The sequence below is a fragment of the Cricetulus griseus genome, chromosome X (genome assembly GCF_003668045.3).
Source record: "Cricetulus griseus strain 17A/GY chromosome X, alternate assembly CriGri-PICRH-1.0, whole genome shotgun sequence".
NCBI lineage: Eukaryota > Metazoa > Chordata > Mammalia > Rodentia > Cricetidae > Cricetulus > Cricetulus griseus.
The window spans coordinates 35,593,721-35,618,081 of record NC_048604.1 but is presented as its reverse complement, the minus strand read 5'-3'; the positions used below and the strand labels follow the sequence as shown (position 1 = coordinate 35,618,081).

General features: G+C 39.7%; 1 protein-coding gene across 1 annotated transcript in view; it reads right to left on the bottom strand.

Moving 5' to 3' along the window:
* Window positions 1–24,361, bottom strand: part of Lhfpl1 (LHFPL tetraspan subfamily member 1) — a 45,099-nt gene that overhangs the window by 4,257 nt on the left and 16,481 nt on the right. Inside the window, exon 2 of the mRNA XM_027433673.2 lies at window positions 20,744–20,842. Coding sequence (XP_027289474.1) covers window positions 20,744–20,842 — 99 coding nt within the window. The remainder of the gene's footprint in view (window positions 1–20,743; window positions 20,843–24,361) is intronic.

Here is a 24,361-nt window from a genome sequence, read left to right as displayed (position 1 = left end):
CTTAATCTCCCACAAGGTTACCTCTTATGGCTTGATCAGATCTAAAGAGGAGACCCAGTAATCAGTTTACAAAATACTCCTGGTGAACCTTTCTTCTAGCTTCTTGAATTAAAATATGCTAACATTGCAGAATAGGCAGGAACCATCACTGAGATGGAGCCTATCCCTGAGGTGTACCCATTAATAAGCAACGTCACACCCCTCCACATCTCCTTATCTAGCATAGAAATGGCATCACACTTCTGTTTCTTCACTCTCCTGTCAGGTCATCCCCTCATTAGAGCAGCAGGAATATTTTTATTAAGCACATGCACTCTGGGACCAGAAAAAGACTTGTTTCTTAGAATGAGAATAATATATGCATGGCATGGCATTACTCTAAAGCCCTAATCAGTAAGAAAATGGACAGTGTGAACAGCTCTACAGGGTAAAGATATGCCAAGAAAGGGCCTCAGTAAGCCTTTCAGAAGAACCAGTTACCACTGGCTGGTAAGCCAATGCCAAGGTGCTTTTATAACCATCCCAAGTGCATTTTGAATTTCCTCTCACAGTCTTCTAAGCCACTGAATAATGTCAAAGTCCCAGCCTTCTGCTGTGCAGGAAGCTAAAGAGAAACAAAAGAAATAGATCTTGCATCCCCTACATTCCTCATGATCCTACATCATGTTATTTCCCTGAGTGAACAGGGAAAGTATATATCTGGAATTGCCAGAAAAGAAAGAAATATTCTAATATTCATATATATGTATATATATTGGAATTATTATTCCACTTTACTAATCATTGTCAGTTACTCCAGTAAGTGCTTGGACAATGATAGAAGAGTCCAACATGGAAAGATGAAGATATAGGGTGCAATACCAATGGGATGCCACTCTTCACTTCTAACCATTTTTAAGGAATTCCACCAGACTGTCATCAATTCCTAAACTCTATTTCTAGATATACTGTTGATACTTATATTCTGTTAACCAATATTTACCTAATAGAGACTATGTATCAACTTTTTAAAGACATGGTCTCTCTTTGCTGCCCATGCTGGCTTCAAACACTTTATATGGATCAGGCTTGCCTCAAAATTGCAATACTCCTCCATCCATCACCCAAGTACTTGATCATAGGCATACACCATCAGTCTTAGATAGTAACCAATATTTTGAATTCTGTAATTTCACTTGATTCTCACAGCTATCATACTTAAGTCTGTTCAAGTGAGTTCCAAGAAGGCAATGACTTAGTAAACTTAAAAGTCTCAGAGGCAAGGTGTCAAGGACAGGCCTGATTTAAAGTTCAATAGATGCTTTCAAGTTATACCAGGAGAAAAAAAGTTAGAAGATACAAATTAATATGATATTAATTTTATAGGAAGGAACAATCCATCATGTCATTTTTCTCAGTCCTAGTAACCCCCTTATAGTGAGTATGAAGGCCAGAAGTCAACATAACTGTCTTCCTTAATCACTTGACACTGAACCTAGAGTTTGTCAGCTTGGAATAATTTAGAGATCCTTCTGTTTCTGTCTCCTCCGTCTAGTGGGAAGTAAGCACTTTAGGCAGAGAGAACAAGGTTTCATGAGTGAGAAAGAATACAATGTGTTTAGAAGTAGTTTACCTTCCAGACATGGGGTAAAATTGCCAATGGCATCCTACTGTAGATTGAATTTGTAATATCCTTCACAGGATTGGGTGTGTGTGGTCCCCGAATTATGGTGTTATTTTAAAGAATTTGGAGACTTTAAGAGGTAAGATCTGACTGACAAAATTATCATTAGTGGTGGGGTTTGGAAAGCTATCACACCTAGTTTCTGTCTGTTCTGCCTGATTTCTAGGTCTTGACAAGTGAACAGCTGTCATGGCAACTCTACTTTTGCAAGATGATGGACTGACTCTGTGAGACAAAGTAAACATTTATTCCCTGAACTTGTTTTTGTAAAGTATCTTGGTTTAGCTAGGAAAACGTAACTAGTAAGATGAGCCAAATGGATAGTAAGAGAGAGGATAGCTCTGACCTTTCTCAAAAGCACTGTGGAACAACGGACTATTTTGTTGTTGTTGATGGTGGTGGGTTTTTTTAAACTAAGGGATGATTTTATAGAGCAAGCCTTCTCAATTACATTGTATATTTATATTTCAGGGTGGAAAATTCTTTGTTTAAAGAAAGGATGTTCAGAGAGCAGTTGCTCTAATCACTGTACCACTCTGGCTTCTACCTATTCGTTGTGCACAATAATTTTTTACTTCCTCTACTTCAGTTTCACTCATATATATATAATATATATATATATATATATATATATATATATCTGTATTTGTAAATATCTGTGAATATATATATACATATATATTTGTAAATATATTTGCATATACACACATATATATTTACAAATTTAAGTGGGGGAGAAAATTGTTGCTTTCCATTGAGAACCATTATGTTTGGGAACCTAAAAGTATATGGAAAAGGCTGAAAGTACGTGGGGACTTCATAGAATAACCATTAACGTCCAGTCTAGCACACTGTACACAAGCGTCTAACGATACACAAATTCATTACCTATAACAAAAATCATCTAGCCAAAATATCAGTTGTTATTAATACTGAAGAACCCTCACCTGTGTTCAATACTTAAATTTTCTTCCAAATGCATCTTGATAACTGAGGGATTAGCCCAACAAGATGGTATGTTCTCAATTCTGAATAGCTATGCTTGGTTCTGTCTTGACTTGGGAAGTAGCTGCACAAGAATGACAGCTGGGAAACACCAGATAAATTTCTAAAGGTATTAAGGGAAAAATACCAATTTCCTTGGAGCTAGGAGACTTTAGACTTAGGAAAACATCTTTTAATTCCACTGGGACTAAACTCTACATTAAGATGGGGGAAAGTAATTAAGTAGCTCCCTAAAGATGGGACACTGGAACTGGATTAGTTCTTAAAATCTCTTGAGAAACAATGACGCTTATTGTTCTTTGCCCTTGAATCGAATGTGCTGCCTCTGAACCTCTGTTCTAAACTTGTTCCAGGGCCCATGTCCTCAGAAAATAACTCTAGTGAGTCGGCATCACACCTAGAGTTTTTCTGCACATCCGTACATGGGTGTCTGTGAAGAGGAAGCTTGGGTGGCAGGATAGGGGAAGAGAATAGGCTCTTACTGCAAATTAGCTTTATGCAAAATTTCTGGATGAGCACTAAGATACGTCTGTTCCTTTTTGTGTGCTCCTGCATCAGTTCTAACACCCTTTCTGAGTCATTCTATTCCAGTGTTGAGTTTGCTGTGACAGAATCCCTCATCGAAGTTATTAAATCATCACTCAGCAGTGGGCCTGACATTTAAATAAAGACATGTTGCTTTTATTCCAAGTTGCAAATCAATTTGGATTAGAGTTTGAGACTGTTTCCTTTGATTCAGCATTGAATTTCTAGTGCAGAAAAGAGGGGCAGGGAAAGGCAGTGTATGCCACTTAATCTGGTCATCCTCTATAATACCCCAGTACTATGCTTTTTAGGAGAATGATGCCTGACAGAGCCCAGGAGTTATGATGAGTCACTGAGAGAAGTTAGATCCCAACTAATGCTTGTAGTGTGGATTAGCAATGGGATTGTAGATTAGCAGTAAATGCTATAGATTATCAGTGGGTACTGTGGATTAGCAGTGGATAAACAGTCAAATGTTCTACCCCTGAGCTATACCCCCAGTAGATACTCTGGATTAGCAGTGGGTACTGTGGATTAGCAGTGGGCAGTGTAGATTAGCAATGGGTATGGTTGATTAGCAGTAGGCAATATAGGTTAGCAGTGGGTATTGTGGATTAGCAGTAGGTACTACAGTGGATATTGTAGATTAGCAATGGGTGTTGTGGATTAGCAATGGATATTGTGGATTAGTGGTATAGGCATCAGACTTTGGAATCAGAACAGGACAGAATCTGAAAGTCTGCTCCTTCAAGGAGCCATATTCAGAATGAAAGTTTAGAAGTAAAAAAAAAAATCTCAAAAACTTGCTCAAAGAAAGATGTCCTTAGAGGGAGAAGGGAAGAGTGGTGATGGTGGCAGACATAAACATCAAGCAAGGTTAAGTATGTCTTTTGAGTTTCCTGTGTCTAGTCTTGTAGAAAATTATCTGATGCTATTCAAGACCCTGAATGGCTACAGAAGCAGTGATATTGCAAGCACATAACAACAACGAAAATCTTAAAATCTGACTAGGGCTATGAGATATACAAAACTTTCAGATAGACTAAAGTTTGACTTGGTGTAAATGTTACTAAGAGTTAAGCTCTGCACTTTGATTCTAAGAATGACTACTATAGGAAAAACCATGATTGTGACCATGCATCAGTTGTAAAGTCCTGAGTATCAGTGTGGTATCAAAGAACTGGGAGGAAGGATAAGATTGTAATCAAGATGGGAGCTCCAGAATAGAATGTGAAGGGATAAAGCTGTGTGGAGAAGGAGAATAATTCAGGAATATAAAGAGCAATTCATGTTTCTGTACAAAAGAAATTTATCTGGGTGTGGTGGCACATACCTTTAATCTCCACAGTGGGGCAGCAGAGGCAGACAGCTCTTTTGAGTTTGAAACCAGCCTGGTCTACATAGTGAGTTCCAGGCCAGTAAAAGCTACATAGTGAGACCCTGTCCCAAAAATCAAAACAAAACAAAAAGATGAAATCCAAATTGTAAAGATTCTTGGCATCAGTAGAATGAGGAAGTGTTTCAGGGAGATTGCAAAGAAAAACATTGACATCTTTTTCCCCATTTGATATACTCAAAAGATTTGGAAAATGGTAGAGATTATGTTTTAGCTGGAGATGAACATAAAACGTGGAAGAAGGTATACAATAAAATTTACATATCTTCTTCACCCTTGTCTCCAGTATAAAGGGGGGGGGGAACGATAAACAAGAATTTTGTTTGTCAGCCAACTCAGATCCTTTAACTGTGTTCCCAAGGTCAAACTGGGCTGTTAATATTGATCTCAAGGGAAAGACTCTCCCTACAAAGAGACTCCCAGACATCCCATAGACATCAGTGAAGTAGAAAGTGAGGAGGAGGACTTGAAAGGGATCAAAGAGTAGAAAGAGAATAAAGATCTCAAACGAGGCAACCAGAAGAGGGTTAGAACACCATGACCATGGTACATGAGGACAAAGAAGGGAAAACTGAGTCTTATAACAGACCTCTTCATAATGAGGACATTATTTTTCCAAATCAAATTCAGCTCAGGAAAGCTAACTGATCTTCCTATGACTGTGGCCCACCTAATTTAATGACATTCAGTCACAACTTCTCTTCCAAGCTGCTGCTTGACGTGTAGGGTAGAGATGAGGAAGACAAAGGCTTGCCATTTTCTAATTTGGTATACTCTTGCCACACAGGCCTGTTTCTTATGGCAATAGAAGCAGTGCAGTTTTGAAAGAAGCCAGTTGTCTCCTTTGTCCCATGATGACTTTAGATATCAGACTTTCAGGGTTTCTATAGGAAGCAACACAAGGAGATTTTTCAATGGAGCCAACGCTAAATGAGCAGAGAACTTTCTCCACTAGGTTTGAGCAAACAATGATGAATAATCTTCAAAGAGAATACAGACAATGAATTCAAGAACAATTTCCAAACACCTTACCTCTCCCACCACAGTTCCCAGTAAAAGCCAAGACTATGAAAACATCTCTTTACTCACACTCCAAGCTGGGTATGCATGTCACCAGCAGCCCAGATTGGAGGCCCAGAACCCAGTGAATATTCCAGAATTCTGCCAAACTCCCTTGGCAGAGAAAAAAAAAAACAACAGAAAATCTCATTTGTTTAGGTATTGTTTAGGTAAGCACATTATTGCTGATAGTACTAACTTTAACCCAATCAGATCTGCTAATGATTAAGATATTCTGGGCTCACAAACCGAATGCTCTAAAGGGGAAAAAGAAAAGACCAGACCTGTGGCACTTTCAAAGAAGCCAAATGCTCATGATGAAAGAAATGTTCTTTTGTCTGTTTTTTCTCTCCCAGACGCACATTTCAGCCAAGCAAATTGATTCCTATTGAAACCTCCCTTGCCAACCTGCATTTCCTGTTATTTGATTTCTTATATAGTTATCAGTTTCTGTGCTCTCTGCTCATCTTTTTCTTCATTGGCGAGAAGCATGCCTCAAACCAATTTAAACTTTGCTTCTCTGTATTTCTTCAGGCTAAACCCCCACTCCTTAAAAATTGCCCATATCATCATGTTGCCCTTTGTACAGCTCATTAAGTCTACCTAAGGCAGCTTCTTAGAAGAGCTTTGGACATACTCCCTAAGGAGAGAAGTCAAAAACCAGCTAAGCCAATATTGGACAGCTTTCATTCAGCATGAACTCTCTAGGACACTTGGCTTCCAAGCAATTGGTCCCTCTCCTCTCAGACCTGCTCAATAGCCCTCTGCATGCATCCACTCGAACTTTCTCAGCACCCACCAGTAACTGAAACAGAAGTCATTAATATCGGTCAAATACTTCCACATGCCAGGCACTGTGGTAAGCTCTTTAAACGGGTTCTTCCATGGGTAAGATCAAAACCAGTGAGTAGCAAGAGGAAATGTTCTACTCGTGTGGCAAGTGCTGTGATGCATAGTCATACAAGAATGCAGATGAGGGAGTGAATCCAGTGGAAAGGGAATGTGGAGATTCTGAAGAAAATGAAGAAGTTAGCAGGGCGAGGAAGGGAGAAAGAGACATTCTTATGAAACAAAGTGACAGCTGTGAAATTGCAGCATTGGGAAGGAAGTGGTATTTTCAGGCTAGCTAGGCAAGAGAAGAAGATAGTGTGAATGGAAATCATGGCCATGGTCCATGCAGGCCCCAGTGTGGAGTCTGGACTCCATCCTGAAAGTGTTGTGGAAGGAACGACTGGCAAAGATGGAGGGTGGCATTAGATATGCATTTCATTAATATCACTTGAACCGAAGAGCGAAAGAAATCAAGGGACTTGTGCGTAGGATCTTTAGGAATCTAAAGACTTAGGAGAAAAAGAGGAAGAAGGACAAAGAGATGGAAGGGGCAGGAAGAGATGATTCCGGTAAGTCAAGTGAGAAGGGAAACAAGATTCCAGAGTTCTCCTTGTGTGCCTTAGCATTGTCACATTTTCTGCTGTTGATGTCATGCATTTGGATTAACATTAGCATCAGTATTTGTTATATGCCTGTATAGTTTTTCTCCCCAAACAAACTACATACTCTTTGGACTTGCATTTTAAAGCAATTTATTTAATATTTTATATGTAACTAATGTGCAAGGTATAATGAAGTATTATCTCGATGTTTGAGATATCCTTAAATACCAAGAATGCTAAAGGGCCAGACCCAGAAACTGGCCCCATCCCAGGAGTCAGGGATGAGGGAATCCTCATTCAAGCAATTTACTGAGACCTACACTGGCAATGCCAGCTTTCTGCATTAGCCATTTCTATCCAGACTTTGTCACCTAACAGGTATAGGTCAATAAGCTTCAAACCCCTCAGTAATAACAAATTCCTCAAATTGTACAATCCAATATGAGTATAGTGCTTCCTAGTTTACAACCTATCTTTTGCACCCACTATCCCAGTTAATCCTGTTTCCCTGAGCTCTGTTGATTCACTAATTCACAGCTGTAGGCAGGAATATTATTCTATAAGAAGGAATTAACAGAGAGATGAAGTGGCTCTCAAAGTTCCCCACTTAGTCAGGAGGTACAGAGACTGGGATTATGCAGGTTTGGACCTGGAGAGTCAGTGTGGTCCAGGGAGGAGAGCCTGTCATGGCAGTTACAAGGAATTGCATTTGAAAGCATGTCCTGCCCCCTCCAAACTGGATCCTCAGATGCAAGTCTTTTAGTCTTTTTGAGCTTCCCTTCCTCATGGGGAAAATAGAAGTGGCACTACTTACTTTACAACACAACTGAAGGGTCAACTATGATGGCACATAAAAGAAAAACACAAAACAAACAAACAAACAGAGCATCTAGTGCAGAGCCTAGCATGAGTACTTTGCAGATCTCCCCTTTCTCACTCACAGTTCCTACAAATACTAGAGAGGACCTTAAGATGGAGACTTCTAGGCTTCTCTACAGATCCTTGCACCCATATGTTTGGGGACGAATCCAGGGGGATCCACTGGGGCTTGGAGTGGGGTATATCATTAGCCCATTAGAGAAAATGTGGAAAAGAATCCACAATTTATTTAGAATTTACCCTGTTCTTGCTACTGTGGTCGGGACTTTCATTTGAGAGATACGTTTTTATCTTGGTCACCATTTCTTACAATTCACTTAGATGAGCTTTAGTGACAACTGTTCACAAGAAATAATATGACATAGCCCTAACATATCCTTTTCCCCTGTAACTGTAACCTCAGCAGGGAATTGCTCCAGTGTTGCAGTGGGACTTGCTTTTTTCCTTGGTAACCTACTTCACCTTATAATCAAACCTCTGGATTAGTCTGACCTATACCAACAATAATCACAGCAATACCCATTGCCGTTCTCATTTGCAGGGTGTGGGCCCTACGCTGAACATATTTTGTACATTATCTCACTCTATCCTCACTGTCAGAGCCCTGTGACTTGGGTGCTGCTGTGCTAACATCTGCTCTTAAAAATAGAATCTGAGATTGTGCTTTTAAACAAAAGCTGCAGATAAAGTATCAATCCTCAGTAGTAGGGAAAAGACTAGCACACAATAAAGGTGAAAGCGGAAGTGGAAACTGGCATTGAAGCTTACAGAAGCAACTCCAGGGCAGGAAATGGAAGCAAAAAATTCTGATTCACATTCTCTAAAGTGAAGACCAGAAGTTCTTGCTAAACAGGATGAATTTGCCTTGCTTTACTGCCATCGTGTGGTTGTGCGATGTATAGACAACCAGCTCATAGACCTCTGTTTCTGTTAATTGAGCCTAGGAGGCCCTCAGCAAGTCAACAGGAAGTAAGGCCAAGCAGAGGATCTGCCCTTCAGGCCTTTGTAAGAGCCTTCTCTTCCTCTGGAGTTGCAGAAATAGAAGTGTAGCAGGGAACTAATTCAGGGCTGAACACCCTTTCTCACAAGGACTATTTCAGGAAGGAGCAAACTGTTTATAAGCACCATTGTTACTTTTCCTAGTCAAAATGAAAATAGCCTCGTGTTCCCTGGGATGTGTAGAGAGTTGTTACTTTAAACGCCTCATTATTTTGAATCTAGAAGATGGTCATCGAGAAGATCTAACAGATTAGCTTTCTAATTTTCACCCCTCACTCACAGGGATACTGTTTCAAATTGTCTCTGCACGTATCTTCCATGCATAACCAGAACCATTTCTGAAGATAATTGACATCTCACATTGCAAGTGAAATGCGTCATCTATGGTCCAGACAGTAAGGTAGGGATACAGCCATTGAACCATGTAAACGTTTGTTAGGCACCAGAGATGTGCAGTCGAATGAAGTTGTTCCCTGGCCCATTGATTCCTTCCTGCCTCCTCCAGCTTAGCCCAGTTTTCTCCTCTGGATGGAGATACATCTCTGTGGTCATTAGTGCAGACAACGGTGTGATTTTCAGCAATGCCTGAGCCCCAAATTTTCAAGGACTCTCAGCATTCCAGCTAATGCTACCCCAAAGGATAGTGGCTCTGGGCAATGCCCTTGGCTAAAACCATCTCTCTCACAGACTGCTAGCAGCAGTGTTCTTGAACTTTCCATGTTTATAATATGATTATCCTAAGTACATTTGGTTTTTTTGCTGTATGTTTTGATGTATACCACCTGATACTTTGAGATATATGTAATAAAATAATTACTTGTCAAATTAACATATCCATCTCCTATAGTTATATGTATGCTAAAACCACTTGAAAATCTACCTTTCTCTGGGAGAACAAAATAGACAATTATGAAAATAATTATGATTAATGGAATTCAAATCACAGCAGGGAGCTGAACAGATATATAAGGCCTCCGATTTTCTGAAAGGTGGAGAGACATTCAGACACACAGCCAGGCTTTATTACTAGAGCTGGTAACATGGCTATCCACCCATCTAGTTCAGTGCTCTCTACATACAAACAGGGAAACCAGGTCTCAGAGTAGGAAAGTGATGTGCCCAAGCAAGCTTCGGAAAACTGCAAACAGAGTAAGCAGGTGCACCAGAGAGGCTTCCATCTCCCACACTCTACTGCCCCACTGTGGACATGAGGATGGTTGCTAAGCTGCCTGATTGTGCTCTGGTGAGCACAAGACAACAGACTGTCCACACCAAAGGAAACTGACAGAAAGGAAAGGTAACGGGAAATGCCTGGAAACTGAACCTACAATGCTCAAACTCCAAGTCTCCATAAAAGGCTTTGAACTGGCAAGAATGGACGGAAATGTGGAGAGAGCAAAGGAAATGAACCCCAGAGAAAGGAAATTCAAGGAGCACACACATCGCCTTTGGTTCACCTATATGACAGGTCCTTCCATGCTTCCCTCCTTCCCAAAAGCCAAGTCTGGGGCATTCACTGCAAAGAGACTCTCTGATGAGTGGGCCAACTGTCTGCTTAAAAGCTACATTAATGTAGCATTGTGCTTTGCATGTGATTATTACTACCCTAGATCACCTCGATAATCCTACAAGGATAAATACTGTTACCAAACTCCATTAAGTGAGATACTGAGAGGTTAAGGAGTGTGTCCAGATTTGCACAACTAAGTGGTAGGGCTCATATTTGAACACAAGTCTTGCACGCCTAACTTTGTGCATCGATTCTTCACTCTATATAGGTCACAGATTCTAAAGCTGTTAATAATTATCCTATAGGGTCATGTAACAAAATATGGGAGGGTAATGAAAACCTTAGCAAGAGCAAATAGCTTCTGAACTCACAATGAGCCCAAATTAATTCAAAATCAAACAGGCAATGAATCCAAGGTGTTTCTGGCACCATTTTGCCCAAACTGCATTGTGCAACTTCACTGCAGTCGTGGTTCTGAATTTACAACATGGTACATTTAGCACTGCACATGCCCTCACCTCACACCATGTGATGGCAATAAGCACAGCCAGAAACATGGGCTTGGGTTCAGTACTGTTGCATGTTATAAACCACAAGAATTTTACTAGAGAAGCAAAGTTTGCTGATCTTGCCGAAACAGTGATTTAATTAAGGAAATGGAATCTTTTAATATTTTCCTACCACGATTCTTTCCATTAAACCATTAAAGTCGTATATCTATTGATTTTATTGTGTTCAGAAAGTTTGGTTTTATAAACTGCCACTTCATGCATGGGGTCTACACAAGTCTAAACCAAATGGGGTCCCAGCATGGAGATGGCAACTAGATATGAGATCTCATCCCTCATCAAGAAGCTATTTAATTGACAGCTGCTCACAAAGGGAAAAGAAGTTTTCTCCAATGGAATCTTACTGGGTATACAAACCACTCTTAAGACCAGATCACATGCCCAGCCAACACAAAACAAACTCAATGATATCTTTAGAGATGTTTTATCTCATAATGTTCTGTTTGGGCTGTTTTTTTTTTTACCCTACCCATCTTTTGTGTATCTATTGCAGTTTCTGATTTTGTCTTTGTATGGAATTTGTGTGTGTGCATATGTATGTCCACATGCATATGTGTTTCTTTAGCTATTTTTCCTGCTTATTTGCTTTAGTCTTGTTTGTTTGTTCTTTTTTTATTGGTCTGTTATCTAAAGAAAGTGAAAAAGAAGACATGTATGGGTGGGATGGTGAGGAGAATTTTAGGATGAACTAAGGAAGGAAAAACCATGATCAGAATATACTGTATGAAAAACAGTTTTGAATAAAAATTTGATATAGCAAGACAAAACTAAAAACTACTGCTTAAGTTGCTGAATTGAGTTTCATAAGAAGTCAGTGAAGTTTGGCTTGGCGTTAGACCAGAATTCACAGCAGCTTTTGAAATGGCCCTGAACACGCTTTGCTATTTTGTGCTCCATATTTATGTGGAGTTGGACTCCAAGTGCTGACAATTATAAAACGAAAATACCGATCAATGAAAAAGATGGAATATGCTGTAAGTCCTTTCATATTAAATATTCAGGAAAACTTTTTTACTTAAAAGACAGCACATCACTTCATTAGTATGCAAATTTGCTTTAGTCTGTAATAAACGGTAAAATCATGTATCAAAACTGTTTTAAAATGAGTTGATTTATTATTTATTAGTAGTAGTTTGACGTATATATCTACTTTATATATACATACTTGGGTAGTATGAAATTTTCTTCAGGAAATTGGTTCATGAGTAGAAAATTTAAGAAGATATGTATATATATAATATCTTTTTTATAATTGATTCTTTTTCTGAAAACTAAGGCATGATCTATTAGGTTCTTTTGTCATTGCTATGGCCAAATACCCGAGAGAAAGGACCACAGAGGAAGAAAGACGTCTTTTGACTCAGCGTTTAATGAATAGAGTCCCTCATGTCAGGGATGGCATGGTAGCAGGCAGCTTGCACACAGCTAGGTAGATGAGGATACAGAAACAAGAAAAAAGCTGCTATTCCTCTGGCTTGCTCTTTGTTCTTTTTTATTCCGGCTGGGACCCCAGTCTGGGGCACTCACTGTTCTACTGCATTCAGAGTGAGTTTTCCTCCCTCAGTTCAGCTTCTCTGAAACACCCCCATAGATGTGCACAGATGTGTTTCCTAAGTGATTCTAAATCCAGTCAAGTTGATAATAAGGGTTAACAACCACATGTGAATCCTTTCACTTTAAAACTGGCATCAGTATAATGATAATGATGATATCATACAGGAAATATTGACAGACTATCACATGCCAAACACTGTACCGAATGGATTTCATAAATGACTTCACATAAACTTCACAAAACCTGTATAATAACAAGCTCACAATTATTGAATGGGTTGTCCTATGTCATATATTTTTTTATTTATTGTGCTAAAAAACACTCACTTAAAAAAAACGATTTCTTTTTTAAATGTGTTTGGGTGTTTTGGCTCCATGTATGTCTGTTTACCATATATATGCATGACGGGCTCTCATCAAGGCCAGAAGAGGGCAATGGATCCCCTGAAACTGGAGTCATGGATGATTGTGAGCCAAAATGCAGGTACTGGGAATCAAGTCTGGGTCTTTTGAGGGAACAGCCAATGCTCTTAACCACGAAGCCATTTGTCTAGTCACCCCCACCCCCCAAAAAGTCACACTGCTACCTTTGAGCAATCTATATTTAGTTTTCTTCCTCACAGGTTCTGACCTTTTCCCTGCTTCCTATTGCTTTTGATGTCAATTCAAGACTAGGTGAAAGATAGCTTGGAGTGGGGATAAATACATTATCTTACTTAGCATTAAATTTTTTAGACATTCATCTTTGTGGAATCAATTCTATGAACTCTTCATTTAATGGCAAGAGTCCAATTAACAGCAAACCACTTTCCTCAGCTTTCATTTAATTGATAAAATAAAGTTCGGAAAAGGCGTTGTACTTGGCAAGGCTGTTGTTTGGAGCCTTTACCTGTCTTTCCTCTTCTTAATGAATGAGTAATTTCCTCAACCCCCAGAAACTGGATCACCATTGAGCAGCATGGCAGTGTGCTAGTTTTAAGCCATTAGTCACTTAAGAAAATGTCATCTGCTTTTACCAGGCCTTAATAGCTATAATGATTGATCTACAAGGTTGATTCCACCATATGCTTCAGTACAAATTCATAGTTAATGTTTGTAGTTTTTGCCTTAAATATTTAATTATTTGTTTCATTTTAATGAAGAAAGGAAGAAAGAGTTAGTTCCCCAAACTGCTTAACCAACAGCATTGATGAGTAAGAGTCAGCAGAGTGAGCTTAGAGCAGACACCAGAGACTATTGGAATGGCAAGCATATTGACAGAATAGGAAATATTTCAAGATAAAATCTTAGAAGCAGGAAAGGCAGTGGGCAGGAGTCAAATGTAAATGAAAAGATTTGACTTTCCCTTTGGATTTGTGTGGAGCTTTTTGTTTTGTATTTTGTTTAGTTTGATTGATTTTTTGAGACACTGTCTCCCTCTGTAATGCAGAATTACCTGGAATTTAGTCTTTCTGTTCCTTCTGCCTAGTAATGGAATTGTATGTACACGCCACTATGCCTATCTTGCAATAGCATACTTTAGTCTTTGGGGGCTGTTCTTTTTTTCCATTTTTTTATTTGAATTAGAAACAAATTTGTTTTACATGTCAATCCCAGTTCCCTCTGCCTCCCCTCCTCCCCTACTGCACCCCCCAACTAAAACCCTACCTATCACATAACCTTTCTGCTCCCCAGGGTGGGTGAGGCCTTCCATAGGGGGTCTTCAAGAGGTCTGTCATATCCTAGGCCCACTCCCGTGTGTCTTGGCTCAGGGAGTATCCCTCTATGTGGAATGGGCTCCCAAAGTCCACACCTATGCTAGGGATAAGTACTGATCGACTACAGGAGACCCCATGGATTTCTGATGTCTCCTCCCTGACACCCACATTCAGGGGGTCTGGATCAGTCTCGTGCTGGTTTCCCAGCTATCAGTCTGGGGACCAAAGCTCTCCGTTGTTCAGGTTAGCTGGTTCTGTGGGTTTCATCAGCCTGATCTGGACCCCTTTGCTCATCACTCATCCTTCTCTGCAATTGGATTCCAGTTCAGTTCAAGGTTTAGCTGTGGGTGTCTGCTTCTACTTCCACCAGCTGCTGGATGAAGGCTATAGGATGGCATGTAAGTCAGCCATCAATGTCATTATCAGGGGAGGGCATTTAAAGTAGCGTCTCTTCTGTTGCTTAGATTGTTACTTGGTGTCATCTTTGTAGATCTCCAGACATTTCCCTAGTGCCTGATTTCTCTTTAAACCTAAAATGTCTCCCTCTATTATGGTATCTATCTCTTATCTTGTTTTCTTCTATTCTTCCCCCGACTCAACCTTTCTTCTCCCTCATGTCCTCCTTGTACACCCCTTCTCTAAGCATTTGTCAGAGCCACCCCCAAAACCAATCCACCACTTTCTTTTAGGAAGACTGAGATAAGGAAGGCATAAGTAGATATTCCAAAAGACCAGAGTAAGTTCCAGACTGTGTATGAAATTAGAATATATGGAACATAAAAATTTGTATGTCTCTCATTTTTATGAAGTCTATTGGTACAATTTGCATGTAAATCTCATCCACAGGCATTTTAAAAGTTCCCAATAAATGTCCATTCCATTGGAAATATCTTCCAGAATCCTTTGGTTGTTTATTTTTTATTTTTTGCTTATACTAAAAGATTGACAGGGGAATGAGTTTGGAAGTAGGGTTAGAGACACATGATACAGAACTGGGTTATTTTCATATTTCAGATAACTATCCATAAAATAATAAATTCTCAAGTGTCTCATTATATGCCTTCACTAATATAGAGGAAAAATAGCCATGTTACCATGTACAGGACAGTGGATTTGAAAACAAACTCTAGTCAGTGTTCTGCCTTTAAGTTCCTGAATAACTTTACATAAATCCCTTTGCCTCTTCATGTCCCAGGGTTACGTCATTTTAACAACAGCATGTTATGATCAGTTATGCATAATGTTCCTTGCTTGTTTATTGTCATAAAAATTTACTAAAATTTTGTTGTCATAGGAAGTTTCAAAACAAAGACAAATAATGAAAAGGAAACCAAAGTGATATTATTTATACTTTAATATGACCATCTTCCTAAGAAACTGTAAAACACATGCAAAAAGACATAAGAATAAATAAGCTAGCATTTTCCCTCCTCTTCATCTCAAGTCATCTTCAGACCCCACTGTAAATCCCACAAGCCAATGCTGTGTATCAGTTAGACAATGAGAATATATTGTAATATGGTTCATCTACAGATGCTACAGAACTTACCTGAGAATTAAGTGTTAAGATAGCAGTCTTTTCATGCAAAAAGAGCTATGTTCCATTAGAAGTATTTAGATTCTTTAGGTTCTTACTAGGAGTCCTCCATTAGGGGTAGGATTTCGTGTCTACTTCCCCTCGTACAAAGAGTAATAGCCTGCAGCATTCTCAGATATACATGGACCTTTTATCCTGCATCACCTTTCTCAAGGTTTAGGGATCATTGTGGAAAGAGGGTGGGAGACTGTAGGATTTAGCATCAGAGAATGAATACAAAGAACTCATGATGGTTATGACAGTATACACAAAACCTTTGCAAACAATAGGCTGCTATGGTCTTGATACTGGTTGTCCCCCAGAAAATCATGTGCTAAGAGCATGGTCCCCAGGATCAATGCTGAGGTAAGGGAACCTTTAGGAGATGAGGCTTAGCAGGTCATGAGAACTCCGCCATCATAAATGGATGAATAATGTTTCAAAGGACCATTTCAGACCTTCCAAGAGCAGATTAGTTGCCAAGAAAAATCAACCTGTCATAACTGAGCAATCTTTGCTCCCTTGTGTCCTTGCACCTATACCTGACCCTTCTGCACATATCCAATTCCTTTTCTGCTTCCCCGTCATGTCTTGATATCTTCAGTTGAATCTTTTGTCTTTGAAGATTACCCAGTAACGGGTGATCTGCTAAAGCAACACAAAATCGTCTAAGACATAGGTTAATAACCCTTTCATGGAAGATTCAAGGAAGATGTAAAAGGTGGCTATGTGGATAATAAATGCCACATAGGAGTTTGTATTCGTCAATTTTATGTGTTGGGAATTTCTAGGACTTAGATTTAACCTTCCCTTTTACTCATTTTCCATAGCTAAACAGATCATGTAAAAGTGACTTCATCTGTTTGTAAATCTCACCTTCACAAGGTGATAGTCATTATTACCACAATACTTTATCCTTATAAGTGTATCATATATATGTTAAGAACTCCCAATTTCTAAACTTGAGACTGGATTACTCAGTGATGTACAGACCACTTGCATGACATTAGCATTTAGGCTACACAGAGACATCTCACAAACATCTGAACTGAGTTTCCCTTTTTCCTCTTCCCATTGCAACCACAGCTGTTTCTCCTCTTGTCTTCCCACTTCTTGTCTTCTCAAAGCAAACCTAATACCTTCGAATTTGATTAGCATTTTAAAATACACAGCTGTCCCTCACTATCTACTAGGGATTGGGTCTAGGAACCCACACAAAATCTGCAGATGTTCAACTCCCTGATATAAAGTGGCATTTTAGTTGCATTAGTTCACTATTTATACACATTATGTATATTTTAATCATTTCTAGATTACTTATATAATAAAATGTAAATTTTATATAAATAATTACTATACTGCATTATTTATAGAAAAATGAACAAAATGTACATTTGTAATACAAGTGAAGTTTTTAACAAATTTAATTGTCCATAGTTGGTTGAATCCAAAAATACAAAACCTATCCTGAGGATTCAAGGGGCAACTGTATTTCTCCATTTAAAAAATTTCATAAGTGGGTTCTATATTTCCACAATCTCCCCCTCACTCTCCTCCTTCCAAGTCTTTCAGCAACTCTCCCCATCAAGTTCATGATCTTTTAAAAGTTTTATTGTTTTATGCATGCTTGTGTATAGACATGCATTCATACACGCATATATATGAATTACTATATAAATACCACCTCCCATTCATTTAATATTGCTCATATGTATATGTTTTGGGGGCTGACCAATTGGGAGTGAAGGTGCATCCTGAAAGAAGATGGATTCTCCCTCTTTCAGAAACAGCTATTAATTGCCTATAGCTCTTCATCTTAGGGTAGGGCCTTGTGAGAATTTCTCCATCCATGCTGGCATGTCAACTGATGTTCATGAGAGACAACTCTATTTGTAACCACTTTACTTTATTCAGATAGCTGATGCCTATGTTTTTATTTTATTTCTACCTAGTCGAAAACTATCCTCCCATCTGACATCTTCCACTCTCGCCACCACCTTCAATGGTATTCTGTGCAACTCTGTCAGAACCACCTTTCTAGGATGTAAACCCCATCATCTCTCTCCTTCACAAAATCATGAAATGCCTTCACACTGTAGGTGGGGTAAGTCCCTATAAAGTCAGATTGCTGCTCACAATCCTCCAGTTGTCTGTTACACTCCTTGTCACTCACTCAGCTTCAGCAATTTCGACCTTCCAGTTCTCCAACATCTAAGTCAGTCCCACATTATAGAATATTATCTTTTTCTGTGTGTAGAACTCTCTTCTTCCTGCAATTCTCCTGTTAATACTACTAATCTCTCAGTTTCCTTCTTAAAAAAAAAAAAAACCAGCACACTTTGTTAAGGCGGTCTCCCCCAATATTTCCCCCAATTGAAATAAGAATGGCCTCTATTATTCTCTCTCACAGAAACTGTCTTCCTCATCACAGCAGGGACAACACTATAATGTGGCACCACAATAGCAACTGACCAAGAACAGATGCAAAACATTTGGATGCTAGCCTGAGAACTCAAGGGTGTGAGGTCAAGAAACTTGGACTGAGTAATCTGTTTCTGGGCCTCTTGTTCCTTGTCTTTAAATTGAAGAGGTGAGAGCAGATGGGTTCATGCAAAAAAGTATCACTTGATTATGAAAAACAGCTAAGGACTCTTCCATCACAGAGCTTCCATTCTATTAAGGAAAACAAATAAAAAGACCAAATAACTACGTGTTATGTTCTACAAAGAAAATCGATATATAAACACATGGTGGTAAAGGACTTTTGAGGTTGTAGGGTGTGCGTGTGTGTGTGTGTGTGTGTGTGTGTGTGTGTGTGTGTGTGTGTGTGTGTGTGTGTGTTGTATGCACATGGAAAGGTATATCCATGTAGAGGGTGTAAATATGTGCTAATGTGTGTTGCGTTGAGAAGTCAGTGGTTGGAGTATCTTCCTCAGTCATTCTCTAGCTTCCTTTTCTTGAAACCGTGTTTCCACTGTATCTTGAGCTCACTCTTTAGCTAAGAATACTACCCAGGAAGCTCTAAAGATCTGTCTGGCTCCATGTGTTGGCCATAGTACTGGAGTTGCACATGTGCTGGCTACGCCCAGCTTTTTGTACTGGTTCTGTGGATCTGAACTCCGGTTCTCAGGCTTACATGGCAAGCACGTTATCCATTGAATCACCTCCTAAATCAGAGGTCATAATGAGAATAAACAGCAGCCCAAACGAATAATACGTAAATCTCTTTTTGTTTAAATAGTCTATGATTCTGTGTAAAAATATGCTGAGTTTTCTAAGCACTATAAAGGGAATTGATGCTTCATTAAAACTGATACTCAGTTCTTTGTTTATTTGGTGAAAGGATATGAAAGTGATGTTTTTTATTTTCTCAGAATAATACTAGTATATAAAACCAAACTCACAGAGTTGTCTGAAAATAAAATATGATAATAAATTAATAATTATAACATTTATAGCATAATCACCATTTTGATTATATACAGCATTTAAAACCTTTAAATTATAGATAATAGTACCTCTTCTGGAGACATTGGGGATATTATTAGAGCAGGATATATAAAAATTATGTTTTAAGGTTTTTTTCCTTGTGTTATTACTTATTTAATATTTAAAGTATTAGGCTTCATTGGGACATTTTCTAATGTACATGTGTCAATACACTTTGCACTTAATATCCTCATCCACTATCTTCCTCCTACCCCTCCCCCCTTCTGTGAGTCCTCCTCCTCCCTTCCAGTCATTCTGTTTCCTGCTTTCAGTTTACAAACATGCCATTATCTTTTTTTTTGCTCTTTTTTTTATTCCTCCTCCTCCCCTGAAAAATCCTCCTTTTAGTTTTTATTTTTAATTTTTTAGTTTTTCGAGATAGGGTTTCTCTGTGTAGCTTTGGAGCCTATCCTGGCACTCGCTCTGGAGACCAAGCTGGCCTCTAACTCACAGAGATCCGCCTGCCTCTGCCTCCTGAGAGCTGGGATTAAAGGCATGTGCCACCAATGCGCAGCTCCTCTTCTTAGCAACACCTAAATTCAAATCTAGATTCTACACAAGGGAGAAATATATGATATTTGTCTTTGTAACTTTGGTTGATTACCTCAAGTTCCATCCATTTTCCTAAAAATATCAAAATTTTGTTCTATTTCATGACTGAAAAACTCCATTGTGTTTCCAGGTTATATTTCCTTGTTTTACATTTTATTTCATTTTGATCTGCATATTCATTTTGTACCTCATTTTCACTATTCTTATATTGATGGATATTACATTGATTCCCATTCTTCTCTTTTGAAAATAGTGCAGCAGTAAACATATATGGACCTGAATTAAATTGTGATTCTATTAACTAAAAGCTCCATGCTCTATTTACTTTTTGCTGTCCTCACTGGTTATAATACAATGCATGAAATATAATAAGTTCTCAAAAGCATCTAATTGTTATTAACATTGCTTTTATTCTGCTCTAACCACATAAAGGTAAACTAGAAAGGAATATGAATTCTGAGAATAAGTCTCTCACTTTCTGTCTCATTCTTTTATATTCCTCCTCAGGTAAATGATGGAAAATAACACATACCAAAAATTTGTCTGCATGCCAAATATTTCAAATTTCTCGATAGTTAGTTTCTCTACAGTAGCCATAAGATCCTGGATAAAAATGTATAGATTGCATAGAGAGAGAATTAAAGAAACAGAAATTTAAAGCCAACCCTGAGAAGTTTAAAAAGGTAAAGGAATGCAGACATACCCACTGCCCCCTACAAGCTGACATATGACAGACATAGGTAAATGCCATTAGTCACAGAGGACTCTCCAAGAGGTAAACATTTGAAGCCAGTTTTCACATAAACCATCACTGCCATTCTGGCCATGCCACCTTACCTAACTGAAATTGATTGGAGACATTCCCGCATGTTTGCATTACCTCCGGGCTGTTCCATCCTAAAGGATATAGTGCACAGCCTGAGCTTATCAGCAACCCTGGAAAGCAAAGCACACACACAGGTAGAAAAATAGAGCAGTCTTTCTGTCATCCTAACATCTTCCCTGTACTGCTTCACGTTAAATTCTTCCTCCCCCATTCAAGTCTGACACTTATTTCTAAATCGCTGCATTTCCTTTATACTGTCAATTCAGCAAGATTACTGTGTCATTTCATAGGTAGTGGAGTGAGATAGATAGATAGATAGATAGATAGATAGATAGATAGATAGATAGATAGATAGATAGATATAGATGGAGAAGTGAAAAACTCATAAAGACAGAATGGTATAGGAAATTAATTAAGATAGATTGATTTACTCTTACATACACTTATAGTCACTTTTTCTCCCTTGGTCATACAAGGTCTTATTATGAGGCCTATTCTGGCATCAAACTCTCTATGAAGCTATATAACAGAGCTACAAACTGCATCCATGTTGAGGATGCTTCATGTAATAAACAAGGTACTATACTCCCTCTTTTTCAAAATATTATTTCAACCAAAACCCAAGCCTTCTTTGGCTTCTATACTCCTGTAAAGATTAACTTTGACAGTCAACTTGGTGGAATTTAAAATCACGTAAAAGACACACTTCCAGACATGTGTGTATGACCCTTTCTAGGGAGGCTTAACTTAGATGGGCATTTCTACCCTGAATGCAGATCATACCAGTTATTCGCTGTGTTGGTGTGCTAGACTGAACAAAGAGGGGAAAATATGAGCAGCTGCATTCATCTCCCTCTGCTTCCTGACTGCAGATACAATGTGACCTACACTCCAGAAACCACTGCTGGGTAAAACAGCTTCTAATTGAGAGCTGAAAAAAAAAACTTGTTTATGGTTCTGTAAGTTATTTCTTCACAGAACAAGAAAAGGAATTAAGAAAACCCCATTCACTTATCTCCCATTGGCTTAGGCTTTTTGGTCATTATAGGGAAATCCTATGGACCTTTAATAAAAACAACTCTTCAAAACACAGTTGTAAGTCTGGATTTACTTGCCATCATACTGTGCTAGGAGCACCAGACTCACATTTTATAACCCACAACCCTACCAGGCCTTTAGTGGCAGGAATTTGGAACAAACATTGGTACTTGACATCAAATGAAATCAAATTCATTGGTTAGCAAGTAATGGGTGCCACTGTAGCCAAACCTCAAGAAATAAGCATGACTAGATTTTGAATTCTGAAAGTTTTAATTAATGGATACTGGTGCATAATGGTAGTCTACGTACTTTTGGAACCTAAGGTAGGAGAATTATGTTTCAGACTGGGTTACGTGGCATGTTCAAGGGGCTAGCCTGACAACTTATGGAGATTGTGTCCTGAAATAAAGACAGGATAAACAGGCATGAAAAAACATAGAATTGCTGATATAATTCACAGATGGCACAGACATTGGGAAAAAATAAGAATAGGAGGTAGAATCAGTCTCTATGATTGAAATCTGGGGAAGTAAAGCAAAGCAACTGGTAGAGCAAATGATTAGGTAGAATAGTGACCTGAGCCAGATACATCAAAGACAAATCCCTTCCTGTTGATAAAACTGAAAACATAGAATGCAAAAGCTGGTTCCTTTTGATAGGTAGCTGTTCCCAATTTCCTAATGTTATGCATATTCTTCTTTTCCACTGAGAAGACTCAAGTGAATCTGGACTATTTGCAACCAAAATGGTCCCACCTAAGGGACGAGGAAAAGACACCTGTAAGGAACACCTGTGCTGACAGGAAGCAAGAGACTTGTAGAGCATGGGAACAGATGGGTGAGCCGTGGTGACTGAATGGCAAACCTGCAAGTTCCAGAGTCCTGATGTCAGCCAGACAGTGAAAGGAAGGCCATCCCATGAACTTCTGGCCTCATTTTCACTTTTCATTCTTCACTCACAGATATCCTAAGAAGTTCAAGAAGCCTACTTTGTCTGAAGAAGGTATCAAATTGAGCAGGTTGAGTTTTTCTGGCATGTAGCTATCAGCTTTTCTCTGTCCCCAGTGAGGCTACAGGAGAAATGAAGGATTTTTTTTTTTTGTGGTTTTTCCAGACAGGGTTTCTCTGTAGCTTTGGAGCCTATCCCAGTACTGGCTCTGGAGACCAGGCTGGCCTCAAACTCACAGAGATCTGCCTGCCTCTGCCTCCTGACTGCTGGGATTAAAGGCCGGCGCCACCAACATGAAGGATCTTAACATATAGTAGAAAGGATTTAAATACAGAAAGAGGAAGTACTTTCCTGACTGACAGTGAGAAGTATAGAAAGTTAAGAAAGGCTCAATTAGCCCTTTCCGTGGACTCACCGCAGACCAGGTGAGCCACCCCTTGCTTTTACCCAATTCTCGTCCTAAGCGCCATCCACCCAGATCCCTCCAGGCTCGTCCCTGCTTGAAACAGACACGCCCAGGCAGGGTGGAGCTTCCTGAATCTGGCTCAGTTCAGGACACTCTTCCTTCCCTTTCCGTGGACTCACCGCAGACCAGGTGAGCCACCCCCTGCTTTTACCCAATTCTCGTCCTAAGCGCCATCCACCCAGATCCCTCCAGGCTCGTCCCTGCTTGAAACAGACACGCCCAGGCAGGGTGGAGCTTCCTGAATCTGGCTCGGTTCAGGACACTCTTCCTTCCCTTTCCGTGGACTCACCGCAGACCAGGTGAGCCACCCCTTGCTTTTACCCAATTCTCGTCCTAAGCGCCATCCACCCAGATCCCTCCAGGCTCGTCCCTGCTTGAAACAGACACGCCCAGGCAGGGTGGAGCTTCCTGAATCTGGCTCGGTTCAGGACACTCTTCCTTCCCTTTCCGTGGACTCACCGCAGACCAGGTGAGCCACCCCCTGCTTTTACCCAATTCTCGTCCTAAGCGCCATCCACCCAGATCCCTCCAGGCTCGTCCCTGCTTGAAACAGACACGTCCAGGCAGGGTGGAGCTTCCTGAATCTGGCTCGGTTCAGGACACTCTTCCTTCCCTTTCCGTGGACTCACCGCAGACCAGGTGAGCCACCCCCTGCTTTTACCCAATTCTCGTCCTAAGCGCCATCCACCCAGATCCCTCCAGGCTCGTCCCTGCTTGAAACAGACACGTCCAGGCAGGGAGGAGCTCCCCGAATCTGGGTACAGGCCACTCTTCATTCCATTCCCGGCGACCGATCCACCAAGAGGCCTAACGCCATCAGAGTGAGGAGGCTACGAGGAGAGGCAAAACCATCCAGAGCTTCGGACATTGAATTCCTGGCCCACACACACTACAGAGTAACAAGAGGAGATAGAGAGATCCTACCTGCACTCACTGGAAAAAGATATGGGAAGAAGACAGAATAAGAACCCGCTCAACAACAGAAAGACCAATATGACACCACCAGAATCTAGGGACTCCACTCCAGCAAGATCTGAAAAGCCCAACACAGTGCATGAAGAAGAGATGGACCTCAAAAATTATCTGAGCAAGATGATAGAGACCTTCAAAGAGGAAACAAGAAAATCCCTTAAAGAAATAGAAGAAAAAGTAAGCAAAAAATTACACGATATGG